The sequence below is a fragment of the Cygnus atratus genome, chromosome 8 (genome assembly GCF_013377495.2).
Source record: "Cygnus atratus isolate AKBS03 ecotype Queensland, Australia chromosome 8, CAtr_DNAZoo_HiC_assembly, whole genome shotgun sequence".
Taxonomy (NCBI): Eukaryota; Metazoa; Chordata; class Aves; order Anseriformes; family Anatidae; genus Cygnus; species Cygnus atratus.
This window is the reverse complement of record NC_066369.1, coordinates 27,097,700-27,117,785: the sequence shown is the minus strand read 5'-3', so window position 1 is coordinate 27,117,785 and position 20,086 is coordinate 27,097,700. Positions and strand designations below refer to the sequence as shown.

General features: G+C 41.2%; 1 protein-coding gene across 1 annotated transcript; it reads right to left on the bottom strand.

Annotated features, from left to right (window-relative positions):
- Window positions 1-7,721: 7,721 nt before the first annotated feature.
- Window positions 7,722-14,559, bottom strand: DMRTB1 (DMRT like family B with proline rich C-terminal 1). The gene is made up of 4 exons (XM_035537469.1): window positions 14,160-14,559; window positions 12,416-12,648; window positions 10,982-11,126; window positions 7,722-7,828 (listed from the first exon to the last, which is right to left on the bottom strand). The coding sequence occupies exons 1-4, from the start codon at window positions 14,557-14,559 to the stop codon at window positions 7,722-7,724; spliced, it is 885 nt and encodes a 294-aa protein (XP_035393362.1).
- Between the last annotated feature and the right edge of the window lie 5,527 nt (window positions 14,560-20,086).

Sequence of the window (20,086 nt, the reverse complement as noted above, 5' to 3'; positions counted from 1 at the left end):
CAAACTGCACCAAGCACCTCTGAATACGCTCTAGAGAAAAAAAATACCATGGTCTGCCATAATGAAACAAATGGGCAGTTCCTGCAGTGCATTCTCCTCTTTCTTGTAGTGCTCTTTCCTATAGTACTACCTCTTGCAGCAGGCAGATCAAGAATCACCTGCCCTAAAGGTACTGAGCTCTCCCGAGAGAGCTAAAAGAGCTCTTCCTGAGCCCTAATTTATTCTGTGATGCCAGGAGCAGTCATTATCCTCTGAACTATCCATTGCATGAGACTGACCACATTTAATTCAGAGTTCTTCAATACAACTACCTGCATTTCTTCTAAAGGAGCGTGCATACTTGTTTTAGACTTAAAATAATGGAAAATTCATGCCACCCTGTTGGTAATCTGTTGCATTGGTTTACTGTCTTCTAAGTTTCACTTTTGAACTTGGAAACTGGTATATACAATCCAAATTAGTTTAGCTACTAAGAAGCACTGTGAAGATTTAAATTGGTCTGAGACAGGCTTCATTTGACCTTGAATATTAGACTGAGCAAATTTAACATGAATATGCACAAGTCTCACAGAGCTAACATTCCGGCTAAATGTCCATTAGGGCTAAATTTAAGTCCAAGGAATCCAAAACCACTAACAACTGCATTGGCTTGCTTTAAACAATGAAGGTATTTTGGCTTAAGTCTTAAATGTTTTTTTTTCCTTGTTTTTAAGCTACAGGGTTGTTTTTTTCTTTTAGACTTTTCAAATGGTAAAAATATTCTGAAAGCAAGAACTTTTAAAATGGAAGTCAAACAAAGCTACCTCAAATACTGGCAAAATGCATGACAAGCTTGATTTTTACTTGTGAAAGCCGATGCCATATACACCTTCCAAAACCTAGGTATGGTAACTGACAAAGCTTGCAGGTGTGGGTTCAGCTGCTAGATGACAGCGCTCAACACAACTAACCTGCTAACATGCTCGAGGTCTCCTCCAGTGTCGTCTGGCACAGACAGAGCTGGGTACTTGGTGTACCCCCAAGTCTCACTCTTCAGGAGCGGTGGCAAATCACCACCAGGTCCCTGTTACCCTCTCAGCACAGGCAAACCTTTTTCTTGGGATTTGCTTGGAGGGCTAGCAGTTTGTTCTGCGCCAGTGAACAAACTGAGCTGCAGAAGGCAGGCCTCGCATTGAGCGTTGCCTCCTCTGCATGGGGGCAGCAGGCAAGGCCCACGCATTGACAGTGCAAACCTGCAGCCCAGCCCAGAGTGCCCACGAAGGCATCATTCGTGCTCCTATCCCCCCCCCCCACACACACACAAGGCAACACACCGAGGAATCTCACGTCACACATGGCTACCGCAGGAGAACACCAAGAGAAGCAGGCCCTCAAACCTAGCTGAGGCACTCGATCTGCAAAAGTCAACAGGCAGACATCTCAGTGACACCCAGGCTGAGGTAGGGAGCCGGCCGAGCTCAGCACTGTGAGGCAGCCAGCCTCACAGCAGTGCCTCAGGGCACTCCGGCCTGCCTCATGGCAGCACCTCAGCCCACCTCAGCCTGCCGCCTCAGCCCAACCGCCATCCCAACATGCATGCGTGAGGCATGGCCACTCCTCTCATTAGCGCCCATTAACAAAGGGCTCAGCCCGCCTGCCCCATGAGACCCCTCAGAGGTTCAAAGCAGGAATCTGCGGCCTTGCCAAGGAGACGGGGAGGATTTCCATCATCAACAGGACCAGATAGGCTGGTACCAGCATGAACAAACACTTAGGCTGAAATACGAACAGAGAACTTGCAGATGGAACGCATCCCATGGGAAACACAGCATCTTAACCAGGATGCCAAAAGCCCCATACCTCCTGTTGTCTAAAATTAAACAGATCTCAAAAAGCCTTTCAGCATAACTGTGCTTGGTGCACTCCATGGACTGAAGACTGGGGACAAGGGGACAATGAACTCTGAGACTGAAATCTGTCTCTGGCTTTCATGAAACCCTGCTTCTGGATAGTTTCCTGGTTTTCACCAGCAGTAACATTTCCCTCTTCTTCAACTTTTGAAATGCATAGATTCATAGATTCATCTGCTGCTTATAAACATGTTAAGAAAAACACTCTGTGGGTCACGTAAGAGTTTGCGATCTGCCAGATACCTGCTCAGGGCAAAATTCATGGGCTAATCCAGTACAAACACCACCTAGTTTGTTTTTCCTTCCGTGTTTTTCGTCTGTTTGTGTGTGTTTGTTTTTGCATGACAAGGTCACCATTTTGTTAGCATAGTCCTTTAAGTTCACAGCCTCTAAAATGTGCATTAGCTCAAGTGTACTGATGTGCTGCAGGAAAAGGCAGCTCCATGAACTCCAGCTAACGAGGGCAATGAGCAATGCTCGCTTGAATCCTGCTGCCTCATGAAGGAGTGAGGGATCTCCCACTACACGAACAGAGCCATTGGACTTTTCTGGGTGCTGATGATGGATACCAGGTGGCTTTATCCTCTGTAGTCACTCCCAAACCCACAGGAAACATGAGTCCAGGTTCTGATTCTCCATCTTCCACTACAACTTCTCCTTTGAGTATAAGTCTTTTGTTTCCTTAGAAGAAAATTATTTTAATCATCTCTATTTTGTTTAAGTTTCTCCCTTTGATTCATTTGTATGCCATCATTGCACTGGCCATGAAAAATACTGTGAAGTGTGTTGAGGAAAACAAAACACAGCTGCAGACGCAGGAAAGTAAACCAAGCAGGTCTGGCCTCTGCAGATCTCTATAATGCTAGGCAGCTCAAGGGATGGTATTACCAGTGTGCATGACGTTGGAAAGACAGGCAGGAAGATGGCCAAAGTGCCTAGGGATATTTAGAGCAAATTTGTAATCCAAGGACTGAGGAACATTAGGAAGTACAGAACCATTTCACCACACGAGACAGTGGATGAGGAAAGGAATGTCAAAAAACAACTACTGCAGGTACGTGAGACTCTTGAATTATTTGAATATGAGTGAAAATTTACTGTAGAAAAGCATGAAGAACAGTCCATTTGCATCCTGATCAGAAGAACACATTTCTTAATGGGAAGCAGAATCTGTCTTGAAAAACTAGGAAGGTTCTCCAAGGGAACTTTGCATGTGGCTGTTATTTAAAACATGTTTTGTTAAAAAAAGTTTTATATTGCCCTAGCTTATATGGCCTGCACACTTTTGAGTAGATTGTACCAACTAAGACTATGTAGTTCTGGAAGTAATTAGTAAATGAGACCAGAAATGCCTCCACTAAAGAGAATTTCATGAAATGAAAGTGGAAAGTGTGAGATCACAACTGGCCCACCATTAGAGCCCTCATCAGATCCACAGACTGCCCTATGAAAGTCAGTAGCAAGGTCGCCAGTGATGTTGCATTTATCATGTCCAAAGAGGCAGTGGGAAGGCCCAACAGAAAGAAATCAGGAAGATGGTACCCACTGCAAGTGAAATTATTACCAAAATAAGCCTGTTTCTTGTTGTCGTTGTTGTTGTTTTCCAGGAATGTTTTAGCCTACGCTCTTCAAGCCTTACTGATGCCTGGTAAGAAAAACTTGTAAGGATACTCATGGGGGTAAAACGCATGAGTAGGTGAACTGGCACATCACTGCCTGGTCATCTGTGGTGGATCTGGAACTCTTTCAATGGCGTTGGCTACAATAAAACAAGCAGTGACACTCATTTCAGGAATAGATTCCACAAAGTCTTTCTTTACATTTGGACTCCTATCCTACATTTTGGCAAGCTAAGTATAGACATACCTCTGTGACTAATGCTAATGTTGCAGTAGTAAAATATTGGGCAAAAAATAGGAAAACCAGACCCATTTACCCATAAGAATGATTTAATTAGTTTCCACTGTTCCAAAGCAGGCATGTTTCACATCATAAAGAATTTTTCTGTCATGAAAATTATTTTTTTAAGGGGAGGGAGAATTTTGTTTGCAGCAAGCTGATTTTTATTGGTAGGCAATTAAAAACTTCTTTGGATTGCTGGTCAAAATTAATTACTCATTAATGTGGAAAAAACAGCTATAGTCTTACTGTGGATTAGAGGTTTCCAACTGGGTGCATCTAATTCCAAGAAGAAAAATAAATAAATAAAACACTAGTAAGGCTGTCACAATCACTGTCACACAAAAACCTGCTTCAGTCCAGATGTGGAAGCCCACACCACAGAAATGTTAAGATACTGCAGTACGCTGTGGGGCAATGACAAATGTATCTTACATATGTCTGCTGAATGGACGTTATTACGTGATCCTTCTAGAATCCCTTGGGTTTGTTTTCCTTTTCCCAAAGCTCCTACAGAAAATGCAAATCTACAGTAATCTGACATTTTGGACACTGTCACAGACACCTCCGTATAAAACTTGGAGCCTAAACTTGCATAACTAACGTTGTCAACTCCGTACTCTTGCAAGTAATTCCACTGAAAGTAATGAAATTAGTGGTATGAGTAAACCTTAAAGACCTGGCTCCTTATTTTAGGTTTTCCCCTTCAATGTAGAGTCAAAGCTTGTTGTTCTGTGATGACCCAGGGGCTTGCAGTGAGGATAGAGGGTTGTCCCAGGTGTCACATATTAGGAATGACATCTTTAGAAGTTCAGATTTAGCAAGGGAGTCAATCAGAAAATAGTGACATAAATCCTATATACAGAATTCCTATTGCAGTGAGTAGCAGCTTGCATGCAAGAAGATTTCAACAATGGGTATCATAGCTAGCTTTCCTTTTTCTTCCCAGGTTTTATGAATTTGACCAAAGTCTATGTGGCTTCAGCCTTAATAAAAACCAATAAAATTCTGGGATGATTTAGGTTGGAAGAACCCTCTGAGTGACTTGTCTAATCCAAATCATTCCATTTCAATCCAAAATGATTTCATTATCCCTAAGACATTTATTTAAATAAATGGAGTCAGAAGAGATCACAGAGTTTAATTATTGGAAACATTGGTTAGCACTAAGTTTGGAATGAAAATTATTTGCTTTGAAGTCCTTAAATGCACAGTATGACAATACCAGTTGTAAAGGAACATTTTTTTCCTTGCTTAAAAAGGACAAGCTGAGCATAAAATTAAGAATGAAAACTTGTCATATCCACATAAGATAATCCTACCTGTTAACGGGAAATTTATTCAATTTAAGTAATTTGCTTTTCCACACAGAGATAGGTGCAAAAGAACTTTGGGACAAATTTCTTAAAAGGTAAAAAACTGAAACTTTTGGTCAGACACCAAACAAAGCAACGGATATACTTTTTAAACTGTATTTGTCCCACTATTGATTCCCTAGGAAAGCCAATTGTAACTATCCACCTCTTTGCCTTAGACTGGGGTAGATGCCCATCATTTCATTACAGAAAGCAATCAGGCTGGTCAGGCATAATTTGCCCATGTCCCAGGTCACCTTCTTTTCCCTCACATGTATGGAAATAATAAGGTTTGGTAATGGTTTTGCATATACTTTGCCACAGCTGTTATGATGTTGTAAAACTCAGTCATATCCCTCGTCAACATTCTCCTCTCCAAAATAAGTCTCTAGTTCTTTTTAAGTTCCCTTGTAAGGCAACTGCTCCTTCTCCTTGTTCACTTTAGTTGCCTTTCTCAGGCTCTTTAAATTGCTACATTCCTCCTGAGATAAACACTGGTGTGCAGCAATGCAGTAAGAGGGATCCTATTGGAGTGTCATACCATGATTCAAAGCCAAAGCCAAAGTTTTGGTTCACTGACAGACAGTTCAAAATTGGAAGACAAGTTAAATAAGGAGTCTGGCCTAGCAATCTGGAGGTGGTGACTGGCACAGAATAGAGAGAAAACAGTACTGTATATGAAGTATTTCTGCAATGACTGTGCTTTACAGTCAGTGAAATGGGCTGGAATCCATCTTGCTTTGGAGATTTAAGGAATGTAATACAACACTGAATATGGCTTTGGAAAAATATCTGGGAAGGAGGCTATTCAACTGTTCATCTTGTACATTACCATTTCCTTAAATCATTATACTGTATTTTAAAAAATCAATCAACTCCATCCACAGAGGAACCTGCTTTGTGGGTGCTGATGGTATTTCTACTCATAGATTACTGTTTTTGAAAAGAGCTTTGCTCCATTCAAACACCTTAAAGAAGGATTCAGATTTTCCCTAGCACACAGAAGTTTTAAGAGGAGGTTTGGGACACTCCTGGGAGTGGAGATCCTGTTGTAAATCTAGCATATAACAAGTTGTACATCAGATTATTTGCTATACATACATGTGTTTTCCAGTTTCTCCTCTTGGCAGTCTTCAACTTGCCACTTTTACTTACTGTCCCCCCAAACCGTGGCTGTGTGCTGGAAAACATTCATCTACTACATAAAAAAATAACTGTCAGTTTAGGATATTTTTTTTTACATCTTGCATCAAGCAAGGGATTAATAATACAAGTAGCAGAAAAGAAGAATGTTTATTTTACTGCACTCACCTTTAGAGTAGCAGTCAAAAATTTGAGAAGAAAAATACTGAAGCCTAACTCTCACTCCAAACAGGTTTGTTACGCCAGGCAACATCTGAAATTTAGCTAGAAAAAGTACGTGTAGATATGTAAGCCTCAAATCATCAAAACCAAACCAATGATTCAAAGTATCTTTTTTAATTACGTGAAAGCCCCTCTCCCCCCCCAAATTCTTCAAACATTAACTGATTTACTTAATACAAAACCAGTTCCTTTAGGCAAAGCAGTAGAGGAATGCACCTTTCATTTTTATTTAAACAGTATTATTGAAAATTAGAATATGTATGGCTTTAATTATTATTCTAAATGGTGTTTTGTCCTACTTTCCGAGGCAATCTCTTCACACCTTTAATATGCCACGGTGCACCTCCAGTTCACATGCATAAAGCTGTCTACATGAGTCCTTTAGAAACAAATGGCAGTTTGTCAGCTGCACTGAGTTACACAACAGTGAAATAAGGTATAAACCAGCAAAGGCACTCAGAGTCCTGAAGCCTGTGTGACAAGAGGCGATTCCAAATCAGACAGTCTCTATACTGAAGGGCAGGCACCTTAAAGGCAGTTCACCCAGAAAACAATGCAGAAGCACTGTATTTCAGCCTGTATCAGGCCTTTCTGTAAATTCCTCCATGCCCCTCTTGACAAGCGTACCAAGCACCTGTTGCTCCCTTAGCCTGCTAAATCCAGAGAATCTGGTTCTTAGACAGCCAGGTAAACCAGCAACCCAGACTGTCTTCCCATCTTCTCTCACTCAGTCTTCAGGCTCTACATAACTTAACTCTTCCATAATATTCAGAACTAGGTTTCCTTTACAGCAAATTGATATACAAACAACACATTTTTCATTACCGTCATGAACACGAGAAGGCTACAGAGTGTACATGGCTTGGAGATCTCACTCTAAAATCAAGGAGTCATCTAACCTCAGCAAAGGAACCAGAAATCAAAGTCATAATCCTTCCTGCTTCCACCTGCTTAGGGAGGATGGGATTTACCTTGGCTTTGGAAAACCTTTTTTATGAACAAACTTTACAGCAGAGGAATGAGAAGCTCCTAGGGAGCAGAGCTGTGAGGCTGGTAGCTCTAACACGATCATAAAGTGAGCAGGGGACTAATCCCCTTCTTTTAGCTGTTGTGGCTGCTCAGTAACTGAGTGCCAGTCTAGCCTCGTATCAACTAACACTCTCCTCAATAATGAAAATAATGCTGCCTGCCACTCAGCTTTTCTCCAAGCCATTTACTGTTTAGAATATACAGATTGATCTCCACTTGCTTCTTCTGGGGACGAAGATGTCTGGCTAGATTCACAAACCACCCCTGAATCCTGGCTGTCAGCTGCAGTAGCTGGGGGAAAAAAAAAAAAAAAAAAAAAAGAGAGAAAGAAAAAGGTTGAACACAAACTAACAAACAAATGCCCAAATCCCTGTATTTCAATTTGCCTTACACATATCTATCACACTTCCAGAGGTAAATTCCCAGTGCACTTTAAAAAATCCGGCTTATTTTTCAGTGCAGTTAATTCAAAGGTGCTTCACATCAAGAGCTGCAGCTCTCCAAGCTGAGACACGGTACTTCAGACAGCACTCCATTGTTTCAGCTGTGCTTCAAGAAATGTAGCAAGAGCGCTTGCTTCAAGATGGCAAACACTGAAGCTTCACTGGAATAGAAGTTTGAGGCAGGCTCTTCTGCACACTTAACTGCAGTGAATCTATGCCATGTCTTTTGAACACTGCTATGAATTTTTAAAGAACTGGACTGACTGAGTAATTCTCTTCACATCCAACTAGGAACTTCTATTTTACAAATTACCTGCCAATTTGCTATTTTACAAATTACCTGCCTCATTTTCTCATGTGGCAACTTGGGTTTTTGCTTCTTTTTCTGTGGCTTATTCTTTTAGAAGGCCAACAACCTGCAATCAGACTTTATCCTGGAATGCCATACTGGCTGTTTACTGGACATGCCTTGTGCTTATTTTGTCAAATCTCCATAACACTAAATACAGCTTGAAATTGTACAACAACATGGTCTATACCAAATCACCACTGTAAACCTAACTGACCTCAGTCATTCCATTCAGCTGCAGTGAACTATCGACTTAAATCTTTCTGACAGCAGCTTCTAGCCTTGGAAAATCTTTTTTTAGATAGGAACTGCTTTTTTAAAAAATAAAAATAAAAATTGTCATCATCTCATATTCCCTTCAGAGACTGCAGACATTTCTTCTCTACAGTTATCCCCTGCCAGAATTTTCTAAATCCATTTTCTTGCAACTTCAATTTCACTTCAATTCAGGTCTCTCTGGAGGAAGGATGTTCTCAAGTCCAATTGCAGATTTGAATCAGCCCCTTTCTTAGGAAAAAAGACATGATGTGATCCTAACACATCCCTATGTACCGAGTGTTACAGCTTTTCTCTTTTTTCAAGCATCTTGAAAACCAGAATCAAAGAATTATTAGTTTCACTGTAGCTTCCCTCTACATCTGTATCTTCTGCTGCAAGGCTATTTTGTATATGACCTCATACAGAAATATCCCCCTCACTGGGTCACAATTGCAAATTCCTACATATCCTGGAGCAAAAATACTATGTAGTGGAATTAATTTGTACCTCATCCCTGGCACTAAGAAAACTAGTTTGTTCTCTGAACAGCACAATCCATGATGCATTGTTTCCTATGGCTTTATGCCTGGGTTGTGATTTCCCTGGTGTGTAATAAGGGCTGAGGTCATTAGATGGCATTTTGCTCTCTAGGGGGGTATTCTCATGACCTCTCTTCTCTACCCATTTGCCTGTTTTCACAATTGTTTGTCCAGTAAAGCTTCACTCTAATAATACAGGACTGTATTTCCTCTGTTTTCCTTATGCAATACCCCTAATTCACTCCATGTCCCCTATGTTTGTCTGCTACTCCTACTTCCTTCTCTTTTCCATGCACCCAGAACAGCTGCAGTATCCCCCAGATTTCTTGTCCCCACTAAAAGACAAAAACCATCAATCCTCACATACACTTTCTGCTTTGCCTGCCAGCCCTCAGCTTCCTCTCTTCCCCTTGAACTCAGCCCATGGTATTTCACCTCCAGCAGCCCAGTATCTCCTGCACTCTGCATTAAAGTCCCAATACCTTTATCAATATCTTAAAACAGCTTCACATTTCTGTGATGTCTGTATACCCCCCATGCATCCATATTCTTCATTTTCCTCTTGTCCACTTCTGATTTTTCCTTGGCTTTCCAGCCAGACATGAAGCAGACTGCTCTGGAGATCCATGTCCACTGCTGGGCTGACTGGCAGGGACTTGGTTGTTGGCCAACGTTCAAACACATCAGTTACGAATTCAGCACAAGCTGACTGCTAGCCAAACACCACGTCATGGCTGCAGAGATGATTTTGTGGGAGGCATATGTTTCCCTTGCAGATCGATATTGTGTAGGCCTGTGATCACAGCAGATATGTTTGGCTGAAAATAACTGATGGGTTGAAGAGTTATGAGGGGACTAACATTAACAAAAATGAGACTTCACGAGCCTTATTTTTGAGAAACCAAGCCAAAAAAACTCTCAACTTTTATTTTGTCCCACATAACCACCACCACCATCTTTTTAATTCAAATGATACAATTACAGTCCTCTATTTCTGATCCCTCTTATACAAGAGATTTAATTTTTCACTGGATGATGATTGTAATATGTGTTCTAAACAGTCAGACTTACCATTTCTTATTTTCATATTCAAGAAGAGAAATAAAATTACATTTATTTATCTGTATTTTCAAAAAGAATTTAACATGAAACTGGATATTCACTCATCCCATACTAGTGGTTAATTCTCTGAGCAGCTCTACCCTCTTGTGGTCACAGCTAGCTGTAGCAAAATGAAAAACTTAGAAACATGCACAACACATGAAAGAGACACAAAAGAGAGGGACACACAAACTTACCTATGCCAGTAATTTAAAATCCTGTGAGATTCAATATAAACAATTTGAGATTTTGAAGAGTCAATCTTTCATCTACAGCAATTAAAATGTAGTATTTCCAGATAAGCAAGAAATTTCACATTGTTCATGCTAAGTGTTAGTCTGTATTTTTTTTAACATTTTGCTTAAATTGCAGAGCCAAACATTTTTATTTTTTAATATGTCCTGCAGACTAACTATTTAGAAAAATATTTACATTTAGATCACATCAGAGATCATATTCTGGAATGGCTCTGAGTCCTGCAGCATCCAATGTCTGAGTGAGATTGAGGTGCTTTTTGGCTGGAAAGACCAAGAATGTAAGGCTGCTTTCCCTAAGTCAGCGCTGCCTAGAGCTGTACAAGCTGCCAGTCTGTCCTGGGACTTCAGGATTTCAGTCATGACTCCATCATAGGGATCTGGGAAACCCTGAAAACTGAAATCTAGAATCAGGGTTTCTTGGGGGGTCCACCTTGATTGTTAGGTATTGAAACTAGGTTATAACTGGATCTCCCAAGGCTCATCTAGTACTTCCTTACCGTGTGCTTCCTTGGTTGTTTCAGCCAACACGTTCAGCGAAAGAGGAGGTGGAATGTAATGAACCCCTGGCAGAAAACTTGGTGGGATGAACTGAGGTAGAGGAGTGTAGTATCCTTGATGCAAATCTCCACCCCCATCTGGAATCTGCAGAAACACATGGAGCAAAGAACCTTCATTTAGTGACTCTCTCTAGGACACATCTGCAGTATCAAGCAATTTCTGTTTGAATTTTTACCTGTGACAGTTCCAGAGTTTTGTCCATTTTGTGGCCATATGCTGCCATGTCTGTGCATATATTAGCATGTGCGAAGCCTGCGCATAGTGCAACATGCATGAACTGCGAGGTAGCAGCTTCTCAGACCATGTTTCAGCTGCAACTGACCTTATAAGTCCTCGCTGTCCATTCTGGCATCTCATCAGAGCAGTGGGTTTAAACCAGGAGCAGTTCACCTTCACCTGCCACTTAATAAGTTCAAGAACCTTCATGCAACGGAGAGGCAATGTAGGAAAATGTTTCTTGCCATCACTTCCCTGATAGTTATGGATTCTTCTCTGAGCCCAGTGAAGTGAGTGGCTCTACCTTCACTGCAGGGCTGGTGTGCACCACAGCATGCCCAACAGACCTTGTCTTCTGTGGTTACAGGACCTGTTAGAGCATGCCAGAACTCATTCCCTGTACAAGGAGAGTCTTCCACCCTTCAGGAGCCATAGCATCAGAGAAATAGGAGCACTTCTCTGTTGGATCTGGCCATGCATCCTGTGTCTCAGGGTACAGACAGAGATTGTATAAGACCTTTCTGTCTGTTTCAAAGCAGTTAAAAAATTAAGTTCAAAACCACATATAGTGGTGGTCTAGAAAAGAAATTTCCCAACCTGTGCATATCTGGTCCACTGGAATAATTTATCTGCGCTACAGACTGCTGTTAACCACCTTCTTTCTTAATAACCCCTAAAATGTGTCAGGGATTTACTATGTGAACAGAATAAATTTGTTAGTTTTGAGGCAGACCGCTTTGCCTTAACATGAACTGCTGAGCTGTACTCAATGCAGACAGAATAGCACATGGCAGCTGGAAATCTAATAATGTGTCCAACAACGGTACAAAAATTGGACAACACCCATATAAATCAACATGACTGAAAGGAACTGCAAGTGCCTACACACACCATTACAAGTGACAGGCAAATTAGGATCTTGCTCCTTACCAAGTCTCTGTGATTTGAAGGTTGATTTGAATATAGAACAGAACAGAACAGATTAGAACAGAACAGAACAGATTAGAACAGAACAGAACAGATTAGAATTGAACAGAACAGAACACAATAGAATAGAACAGAATAGTTTTAGTTCAGCTGGAAGGGAACTTCAAAAGTCTTTTAGTCCAGCTACAGCAGTACTTCTAGAATTAATTAAAAAAAAAAACACTACTTACTGACACAGAAGCTGCATTCCCCGGCCCATAGTTGCTAGGAATGTGTCGGAAACCTTTCTGAAGTGATATCCCTGGAGGTGATGGCGCTCCCCTACAGCTTGGCTGATTGATGGCGAATCCCATTGGAAATGGGTGGTAAGGATACACCCCAGAACAGCCAGGGTACACTTTTGGAGGGTCTCTCTCCATGTATTCTGAGTTGACCATATATTCTGGTGGAAAAGCAGGGTGAGCTAGGAAACAATGAGAAAAGAACAAATAAAAGTATCACTGTAATTTTAAGGAGTTCAGAGATGTAACTGCAGGACCAAATTCCACTCTTAGCCAGGAAAATCTGGTTCTTTGGTTTCATGTTTAGCTCCTCATTAATTTATTTTATGATCTTTTAAGGAACAAAGGAAAAGTGCAACAGATAATGCAACGCTGCATAACGATCTGCATTATCTTCTGCCTTGTGCATTGTGAAGCTAGACCTTAGTAAAGCACTGTCTGCAGATGTCTTTCAGCACATCTGCAACAGCAAGAAAAAACAACTTACCTTAGCACTTTTAACTAGAGCAAAACTTAATAATATAGAGAAATAATAGGGTTCTAACTTCAGTGCTATCACTTCATAAGTTAACAGAGAACGTCCTATTTTTAGTGACCTTGACATACCCATGCAATTTCAAATGCAGGAATCAATTACTTCTTATGCTTTTTTACCTTGTGTCTGGGCTCTTATATGGCCCCTCTTAAAAAACAGAGTGGCTATCTGAATACAAATAGGCTTTTTCTTGTCTACACATCCTCCTGCTGGTAGACAAATGGAAGAATTTGTATCTAGAGTATGTCTACTTCTGGAGTACTGCAGTTATATTGTCTGTTCCCAAACCTTTTTGAAATTGGTCAACAGATTAAAAAAATAATTAAGGGAAGGACTGATAGGCACTTATATAGCCAGCATCATATGCATCATTTTCTTAGGAAACCAAGCTTAAAAAAAAAAAAAAAAGAGCAGCTACTGACAGACTAGGTGGGAACTAGAGATGTCTGAAATGCCTCTTTCCTCCGGGCTTCTCAGACCAGCATTTTCTTTGCCTTGTAGACTGCCGTCAGAGGCCCAGACTAATGACTACTGCAGTCAGTAGGGATTTCCATAAAATTACTATAGTAAATAGTAATAGTATGAAGTTACCCTAATAAATAGTAATAAACAAGTTACATGAAAGACTCTATTAAAAGAAGCAATTTAAGAGGTGACAGACCATACATTTTTTTCACATGCAAAACCTATCCTCTGCTCTTAAAATCAAAATGTAGTTTTGCACCAAGTGACCTGACCTAAACTCAGTCTTTGCTGCAGGAATTAAGGCCAAAAGGTCTCTTTCTTTTACAGTGCTATCATAAAACGCTTGCTCCAGGCAACTGCAGCAGTAACTTCCTCGTTTACTTGCCATCCCATCTTTTTTAGCATTTTTGTTGCTAGAGGCTTGTGCCTGTGAATACAGTACTCTGAGAAACACGCACTAACACCTCTGCTGCAGTCCATCAGAGTTTGATTTCCCTCCCTAATTTCCCTCCCAGAGAAGAGCCGATTGCTTGAGCTTCAACCTTGCAACAAGCAGCAAGAGCTCCATGACCCACACTGCAAGCCCCGCAAAAGGAAAAAGAAACCTGGGGCTGCACATTCAACATGGGTACCTGCAATGAGGGAGGAAAGAAGGAGAGGCAGGAATGCCTTTTTGAGGAGCTGGAGCCTTACCGTAGTCCCAGAAGGGAGGGCCACCAGGAGGTGGTGGCAGCCCCCTGCGTGCCATGCCTTTGTCACTGCCACCGATGGGCTGGCCGTCCTTTGTCCCCTCATGGCTGCTCTGCTCTGGGGCAATGGCCGCTCCTGCAGCCACCCTGGGGCCTTCCCCCGGGGGAACAGGGCCCACGGCCGCCCTGCTCGGACAGTCGGGCACCTGCTGCCTCAGGGCCTTCTGGGCGGCCATGATCTTCTGGCGCTCAGTGATGAGGGAGCACTTGTCACAGAGGCACAGCTTCCAGCGGCACTGCCCGGCGTGGCCCTTCACTGGCACCACGAAGCCATGGTTACGGCAGCGGGAGCACTTTGGGGTCCGCACCGCCGCCTTCGCCACCGTGGCCTCCCCGGCCTCCATTACCAGCACTCCACCTCACCAGCCCAGCACACACCAGCAGATCCCCACACGGCCCCTATATATAGCGCATGGCCACCTCCACCCCAGCATGTAGCAACTGGGACAGGCGGGGCAGGAGAGCCCATTGCAGGGGTGGGGAATGCTCTGCTGTGTGGAGACTGGGCATAAGGGCTGTCATGTCCTGCAGGCCTCCCCTCCCTGGGCCAGGCTCAGCTGTAGCTGCCCGCCTCCCCCTGCAGCCCCCCAGCAGGGCTGGAGGCAGACCTCAGCCATGGGGGTTGGAAAATGACACAGGGAGGGGGCTGCACCTGCAGGAGCATGGGGATAAGTGGAGCACGCTTTACTAAATTTCCCTGTGCTGGTGCACATGGAGATGGGGAGTTTGGGACTTGCAGGGGTGTGCATGGGAGAGAAATGCACCATCCCTTACACCCTTAAGTGACAGTTTTCCCTTTTGGCACTTTAATGTCCCCACTCACTTTTGTACCTCTCATGCATTTGCTTTTAATGTGCACAGAATTTCAGTTCCATTTTGTTTCTAATTTGCAGTACACTTCTCATGATCAGGAGGAGAGTGACTGCTTCAGCAGAAAAAAAAACTGTTTCGTCATTCTGTTTTTCAAAACAAGGTACTGAGATGAAGGCGGAAAGCACATGCCATTTGAAAGATCTGTCTCCTTTTCTCAGAATTCCTTCATTTCTGAAAACAAAGACAGGCTTACAATAAAAAATAAAAAAAAAATAAAAAAAGGAATGTTCCAGTTCAAGTATTCGTAATAAAGCACTTGTTATTTGTTACTGCCGGTAGCTACAAAACTGTTGTTTACACAGTAGCCCATTTCTGGGCAAAAACTCTCCATTTTGCCATGTAAGATATGACACCACTGATTTTTCACACACATGCAAGAGCTAATTCTGTTTCAAAATCCTGATATCAATAATCTTTTCTGCATTAAAAAGAATAAAAATAAACCTCAGGTAGATATGAAAACAATTTTTTACCACTAAGTTTCAAGAGAACCATGTAGGGTCTATCTACTGCCCTGAAACAATTCTAATGTGCAACAGAGTATGTTTCACAGCCGCCTTGCAGAGGTCCTTCTGGTGGAGCAGGTCTTCCTGCAAGACTTCAGTGTCTTCACATCTGCAAGTGTTAAGTCTCGGGCTAGCAGCACCTTTAACACATTTGGTGACATTCTGGTTTGCTCGCAGTGAGCATCCAGCCACTGTGCTGTGCAAGCCCCCAAGGCTCCACCTAGATTCAGGGTTCTCACTTTGCAAAAGACCAACTAGGATTTTGCATCTGAGTCTCACAGACTTCCAGTAGGACTTAGGCTCTTGAGGATATGTTTTCATGAATGCAATACCAGCATACAAAGCCAGACTTGCTCTGGAAGCAATTCAAACCCAAATCCTCAACGCACACACAATTCATTCCCTAGACCACCCAACTCAGCAGCAACCCCAGGCTGCAGATTTTGCAGACTGTGAGTTTCTTTCTTTGAAAGGTTTTCAGCCACAACTTTGCACCCCATGTTCAGGGGTGCTGTGCAGGAGCAGGGCTGAGTCTGCCCAGGCACAGAGCAGGTCATGGAGGAGAGACCACTGCAGCACTGTAGACACTGAGTGCTGGATTGCATGCACATCAGCAGCTCCTTTTGCAAGTGGGAGGCAGCAAAGTATGCCTGCAAATGTAGTCAGTGTCCTGTCCTCAGTTGCAGACCTTTTTTCTTGGAAGACTTCTAGAGCACTGGCTGGAAAGTCAGCTTCATGTGTATAGGCCTGTGTGCATTTTGGCTAAACGTCTTTGAAAATTTGACCTAAAGATGTTACTATTTGTTCCTAGTTCAGAAAAGTACTTGGTTAATATGGCTACTTCTAAACGCAGTCTTGGTGCTGCTTGCTTGTGCCGGGGCTCTGATGTTTCCTTAATCATCTAGATTAGTACTGACTCTGTATTACATATAGACAGCTAATATGTTCCTAATCTTTTGCCCCCTATTTTTGCAGTATGTTCAGGATGTGCATATTTAGCTACAGAATCAAAGAGCATAGATGACACATTAAAAAAAAAACAACAAACAAACAAAAAAAACGTAATTACATTTTATTGTATATACACAATCCATGTTCATTTGGATACTAAAGCAGTGGAGGAGAAAGGTAGGCTACATACATTTTCCACAGTAGTTTTCTACTCTCAGTCACATAATACTAATATTCAAGACATTTACTCAAAAACACTTAAATTCATCACTCTTCTGTCTAGGGAAAGGTCAACCAGCCATAGGCCTGGTAAAAGTTTCTCCATCAATAAACCATGTCTTTGAAAGTCGTGGAGATTTTTTTTGAGCAATTTTCACCTCAGCAGTCAGGATTTATTATACTTTCCATATACTTTGTTTCAAACAACTAGACATGCTTTTTATAGAAAAGCGAGCATCTTATTTTGCTAGTGAGGTATTTATTCCAGCAGACAGTTCAAAGAATTCTGCTACTTCAATCCTGTTATATGATTATATATACATTTGAGTTAGCTTATCACACACCCATTAGCAAGACTACCACACAGAGAGGACAGAACAATTTCAAAATAAATTTTTGGAATGAGATGAAGAATTGCATAAGGATGCAGCTTCAAGTCTATTATAATTTTCTCTTTTGTTTGTATTTGAAAGAAAATGAGGCATAATAAAGAGACTGTTTTCTCTATAACTTAGTTTACTCTAGTATTTTATGTAACATATGGTGGGACTGTAACATAAACTGTATACAGAATTCTGTATTAAAATAGCATTTATAAGAACTATTATCTTGCCAAAATGAAAAGAAAGCAGCCTGCTGCTTTCATGTTATTGAAATCAATACCAATAATGTCTCTACTTCTTTCCAACTTCTGATTCATATAAAAGTACATGGTTTTGGTATGCAGGTTGCTTTGTAAGTGAAACAGTGGAAAAACAGCGATTCTACTAAAAGAGGGAACAAATCAAAAGACTACCTTTAAACTCAACAGCAGATTTTTTTTTATTATTATTTTTTTTCTTCTCCAGCTAACATTTTACACAGTAAATGCTTTCTGGCAAGGAAATTGTTCTGCTCAGATCTGACATTTCACAGAACAATAGCAACATAATCAAGAAATTTCCTCAGTCCGAGATCTCAATTAACAAATACTTGCAATCTTGCTTCAAAATAAATGTTTTCTTATGCATAACAACCAAGAATATCTTTTGAATTTCCAAGACATCACACATGAGGATAAAACCCTCTCTTCAAAAATTACCTTAGTGGTTTGGAAGTGTCCATTCTGTAAAGCAACCAAGCCAGCTTCAGATGCTCCCTTCCCGACCACACCCAGAACTCTTCTGTTACCTATTCTTAACAAACACCTTGCCTCCACCCATGGATTGGTAACTGATCTCCTGTCATCACTCACTTTTGGGTTTACAGGAAGAGCACTGTCACCCTTCTAGCTTCCTGCACGGACTGATGAGTTCACAGGTTAATTTTCTGACCCATTACCGGGCATCTGAACCTAGGTCTGGCCCACAGGGTGGCACACCAGGAGTGGTTATCTCCACTATTCGGCAATCATATATGTCTCTTCTAGCCATCCAAGTGTCTAGAAAACCAGACTTACCTTTACAGGCGAAACTCTGTGTTATGATCAGAGAAAAACGGATGGAGTTCATACATACATTTAAAATCTTAAAAAAGTATTTTTAATATATAACAGGAAACATTAGTTCTTAAATATTAACTATAGAGACTTTGTTAGTATGACAAATGTTTGTTTATTGTAAGAAGATCTTTACTAAAGAGAAAAGCAATAATGATTATACCGAGAATTCTGTGACCTGGTTATTTTATGAGTACCAAAATGGCAGAATGGACCAGGAGAGAAATCAAACCTGAGTAGTCTGACTAGTCTGCAATACATAAGGATCACTGTATCTTTGAAGTCTGATTGTTTCCTTATATTATCCTGAGAATCTTATTATCCCTTCAGAAGAAATCTTTTGTTTCTTTAGAAGGTCACCTTTGTAGACATTAATACAAAAGAGAAACTGAAAACCCAAAGAATTGTCCACTCTGTTGGTGCTCTGACAGCTGCAGGGATGCCTTAGTTACAACACCATTTTACTTCAGTAAGCTCCCAAATTTAGCAGGTTTTGGCCTGGATGCCACTAGGCTTGTCAATCATTCTTCTGCCTGGAGAAATAAACACATTTTTAATCTAGAGTTCTGTTCTCCTTCCCCTCAGCTATTGTTCTTGTCATATTCTCTTAGACATGAATAACAAAATCACATTTGAATTCTCCCAAAGAGCAAAAAAGAAAAAAGAAAAAAAAAAAAGTTTTTATGCAGAAACAACCACTCTCATCACAGTAAGTGGGTGGCCTGTTCAGAGTCAACTTTGCTTAGCACCTATTTTGTACTGAAATTGTCATATTACCTTGTCAGCAAGCCTAAAGCAGTGCTAATGGATAGATAAGTCAGGACACAGCTTAAAGACTACTACAGACATTGAGTGTGCTTGCTGTGGGCAGGATTCCATTTGTAATTGTCAGCGCTGGTATATATCCTACATCTTCTAGCTACATTTCTCCACCTCACATCTGAATTAGATTTCAGAATATCTGAAGTAGCTTAAACAATGCAAAATAAATAAAAACAGCTGCTTGCCATAATTTCTTCCTCATCAGCCTGGACTCTTCACAGATACTTCAATAAGGCAACTGAAAATCAAATGACCAAATAGTAGTTACTTATCAACATAGCATGAAGACCATCATCAAAATGTTTATTTTATAGAGAGACCAGACAAGAAGAGTGATGATTAACTTCTGGCATGCATGCTAGAACTGCTTTCCGGTATTCATACCAATAGCGTATCACGTGCACTTTGGGTATAACTCTGGGGAATGACAGAATCCCAGTGAGATGATAAAGCCTTTTGCTGGCTCCTTAACCTCGTTTGTCACAGCCAAATGTGGTTTGTAATATGGAAGAAAAAACAAACACTAGCAATGATGCATTTGCATTAGCTGATTCCAGCCAGGTATACTGAAGGACGCTGTTCAGAAGCATTCCTTCTCTTCTATGCTATTTGCATAAATTTGTCCTATAGACAATAACAACAAAATCTTTCCAATTTAGTTAAACCTCCCAAATTGCATATATATGTAATAATAATTGAAGTATATTTTCACTGGAGGGGACTTCTGCAAATACAAACACAAAAACACAAACTGAAAGAATGTCTGCCTGTCTCCAAATTGAGTAAGTAAGGCTCTCCTCCCTTGACAGACTTACTTTCCTGCTATGTTGTGAGAACTTGCATTTTTCTGTCTTTCCAACATGAAATGTGTTGATAAGCTACCTCAGCTGGCTCCTGAAGCTTCAAAGTCAACAAACACAGTGTGGAAAGTAAAAAAGTGGAAGTGAAAATAAAATGGATGCTTTGTAAAGGCACCTCCTTGATGCAGCAATAAAAAAAAGGAGAGATTTATTCACAATGGAC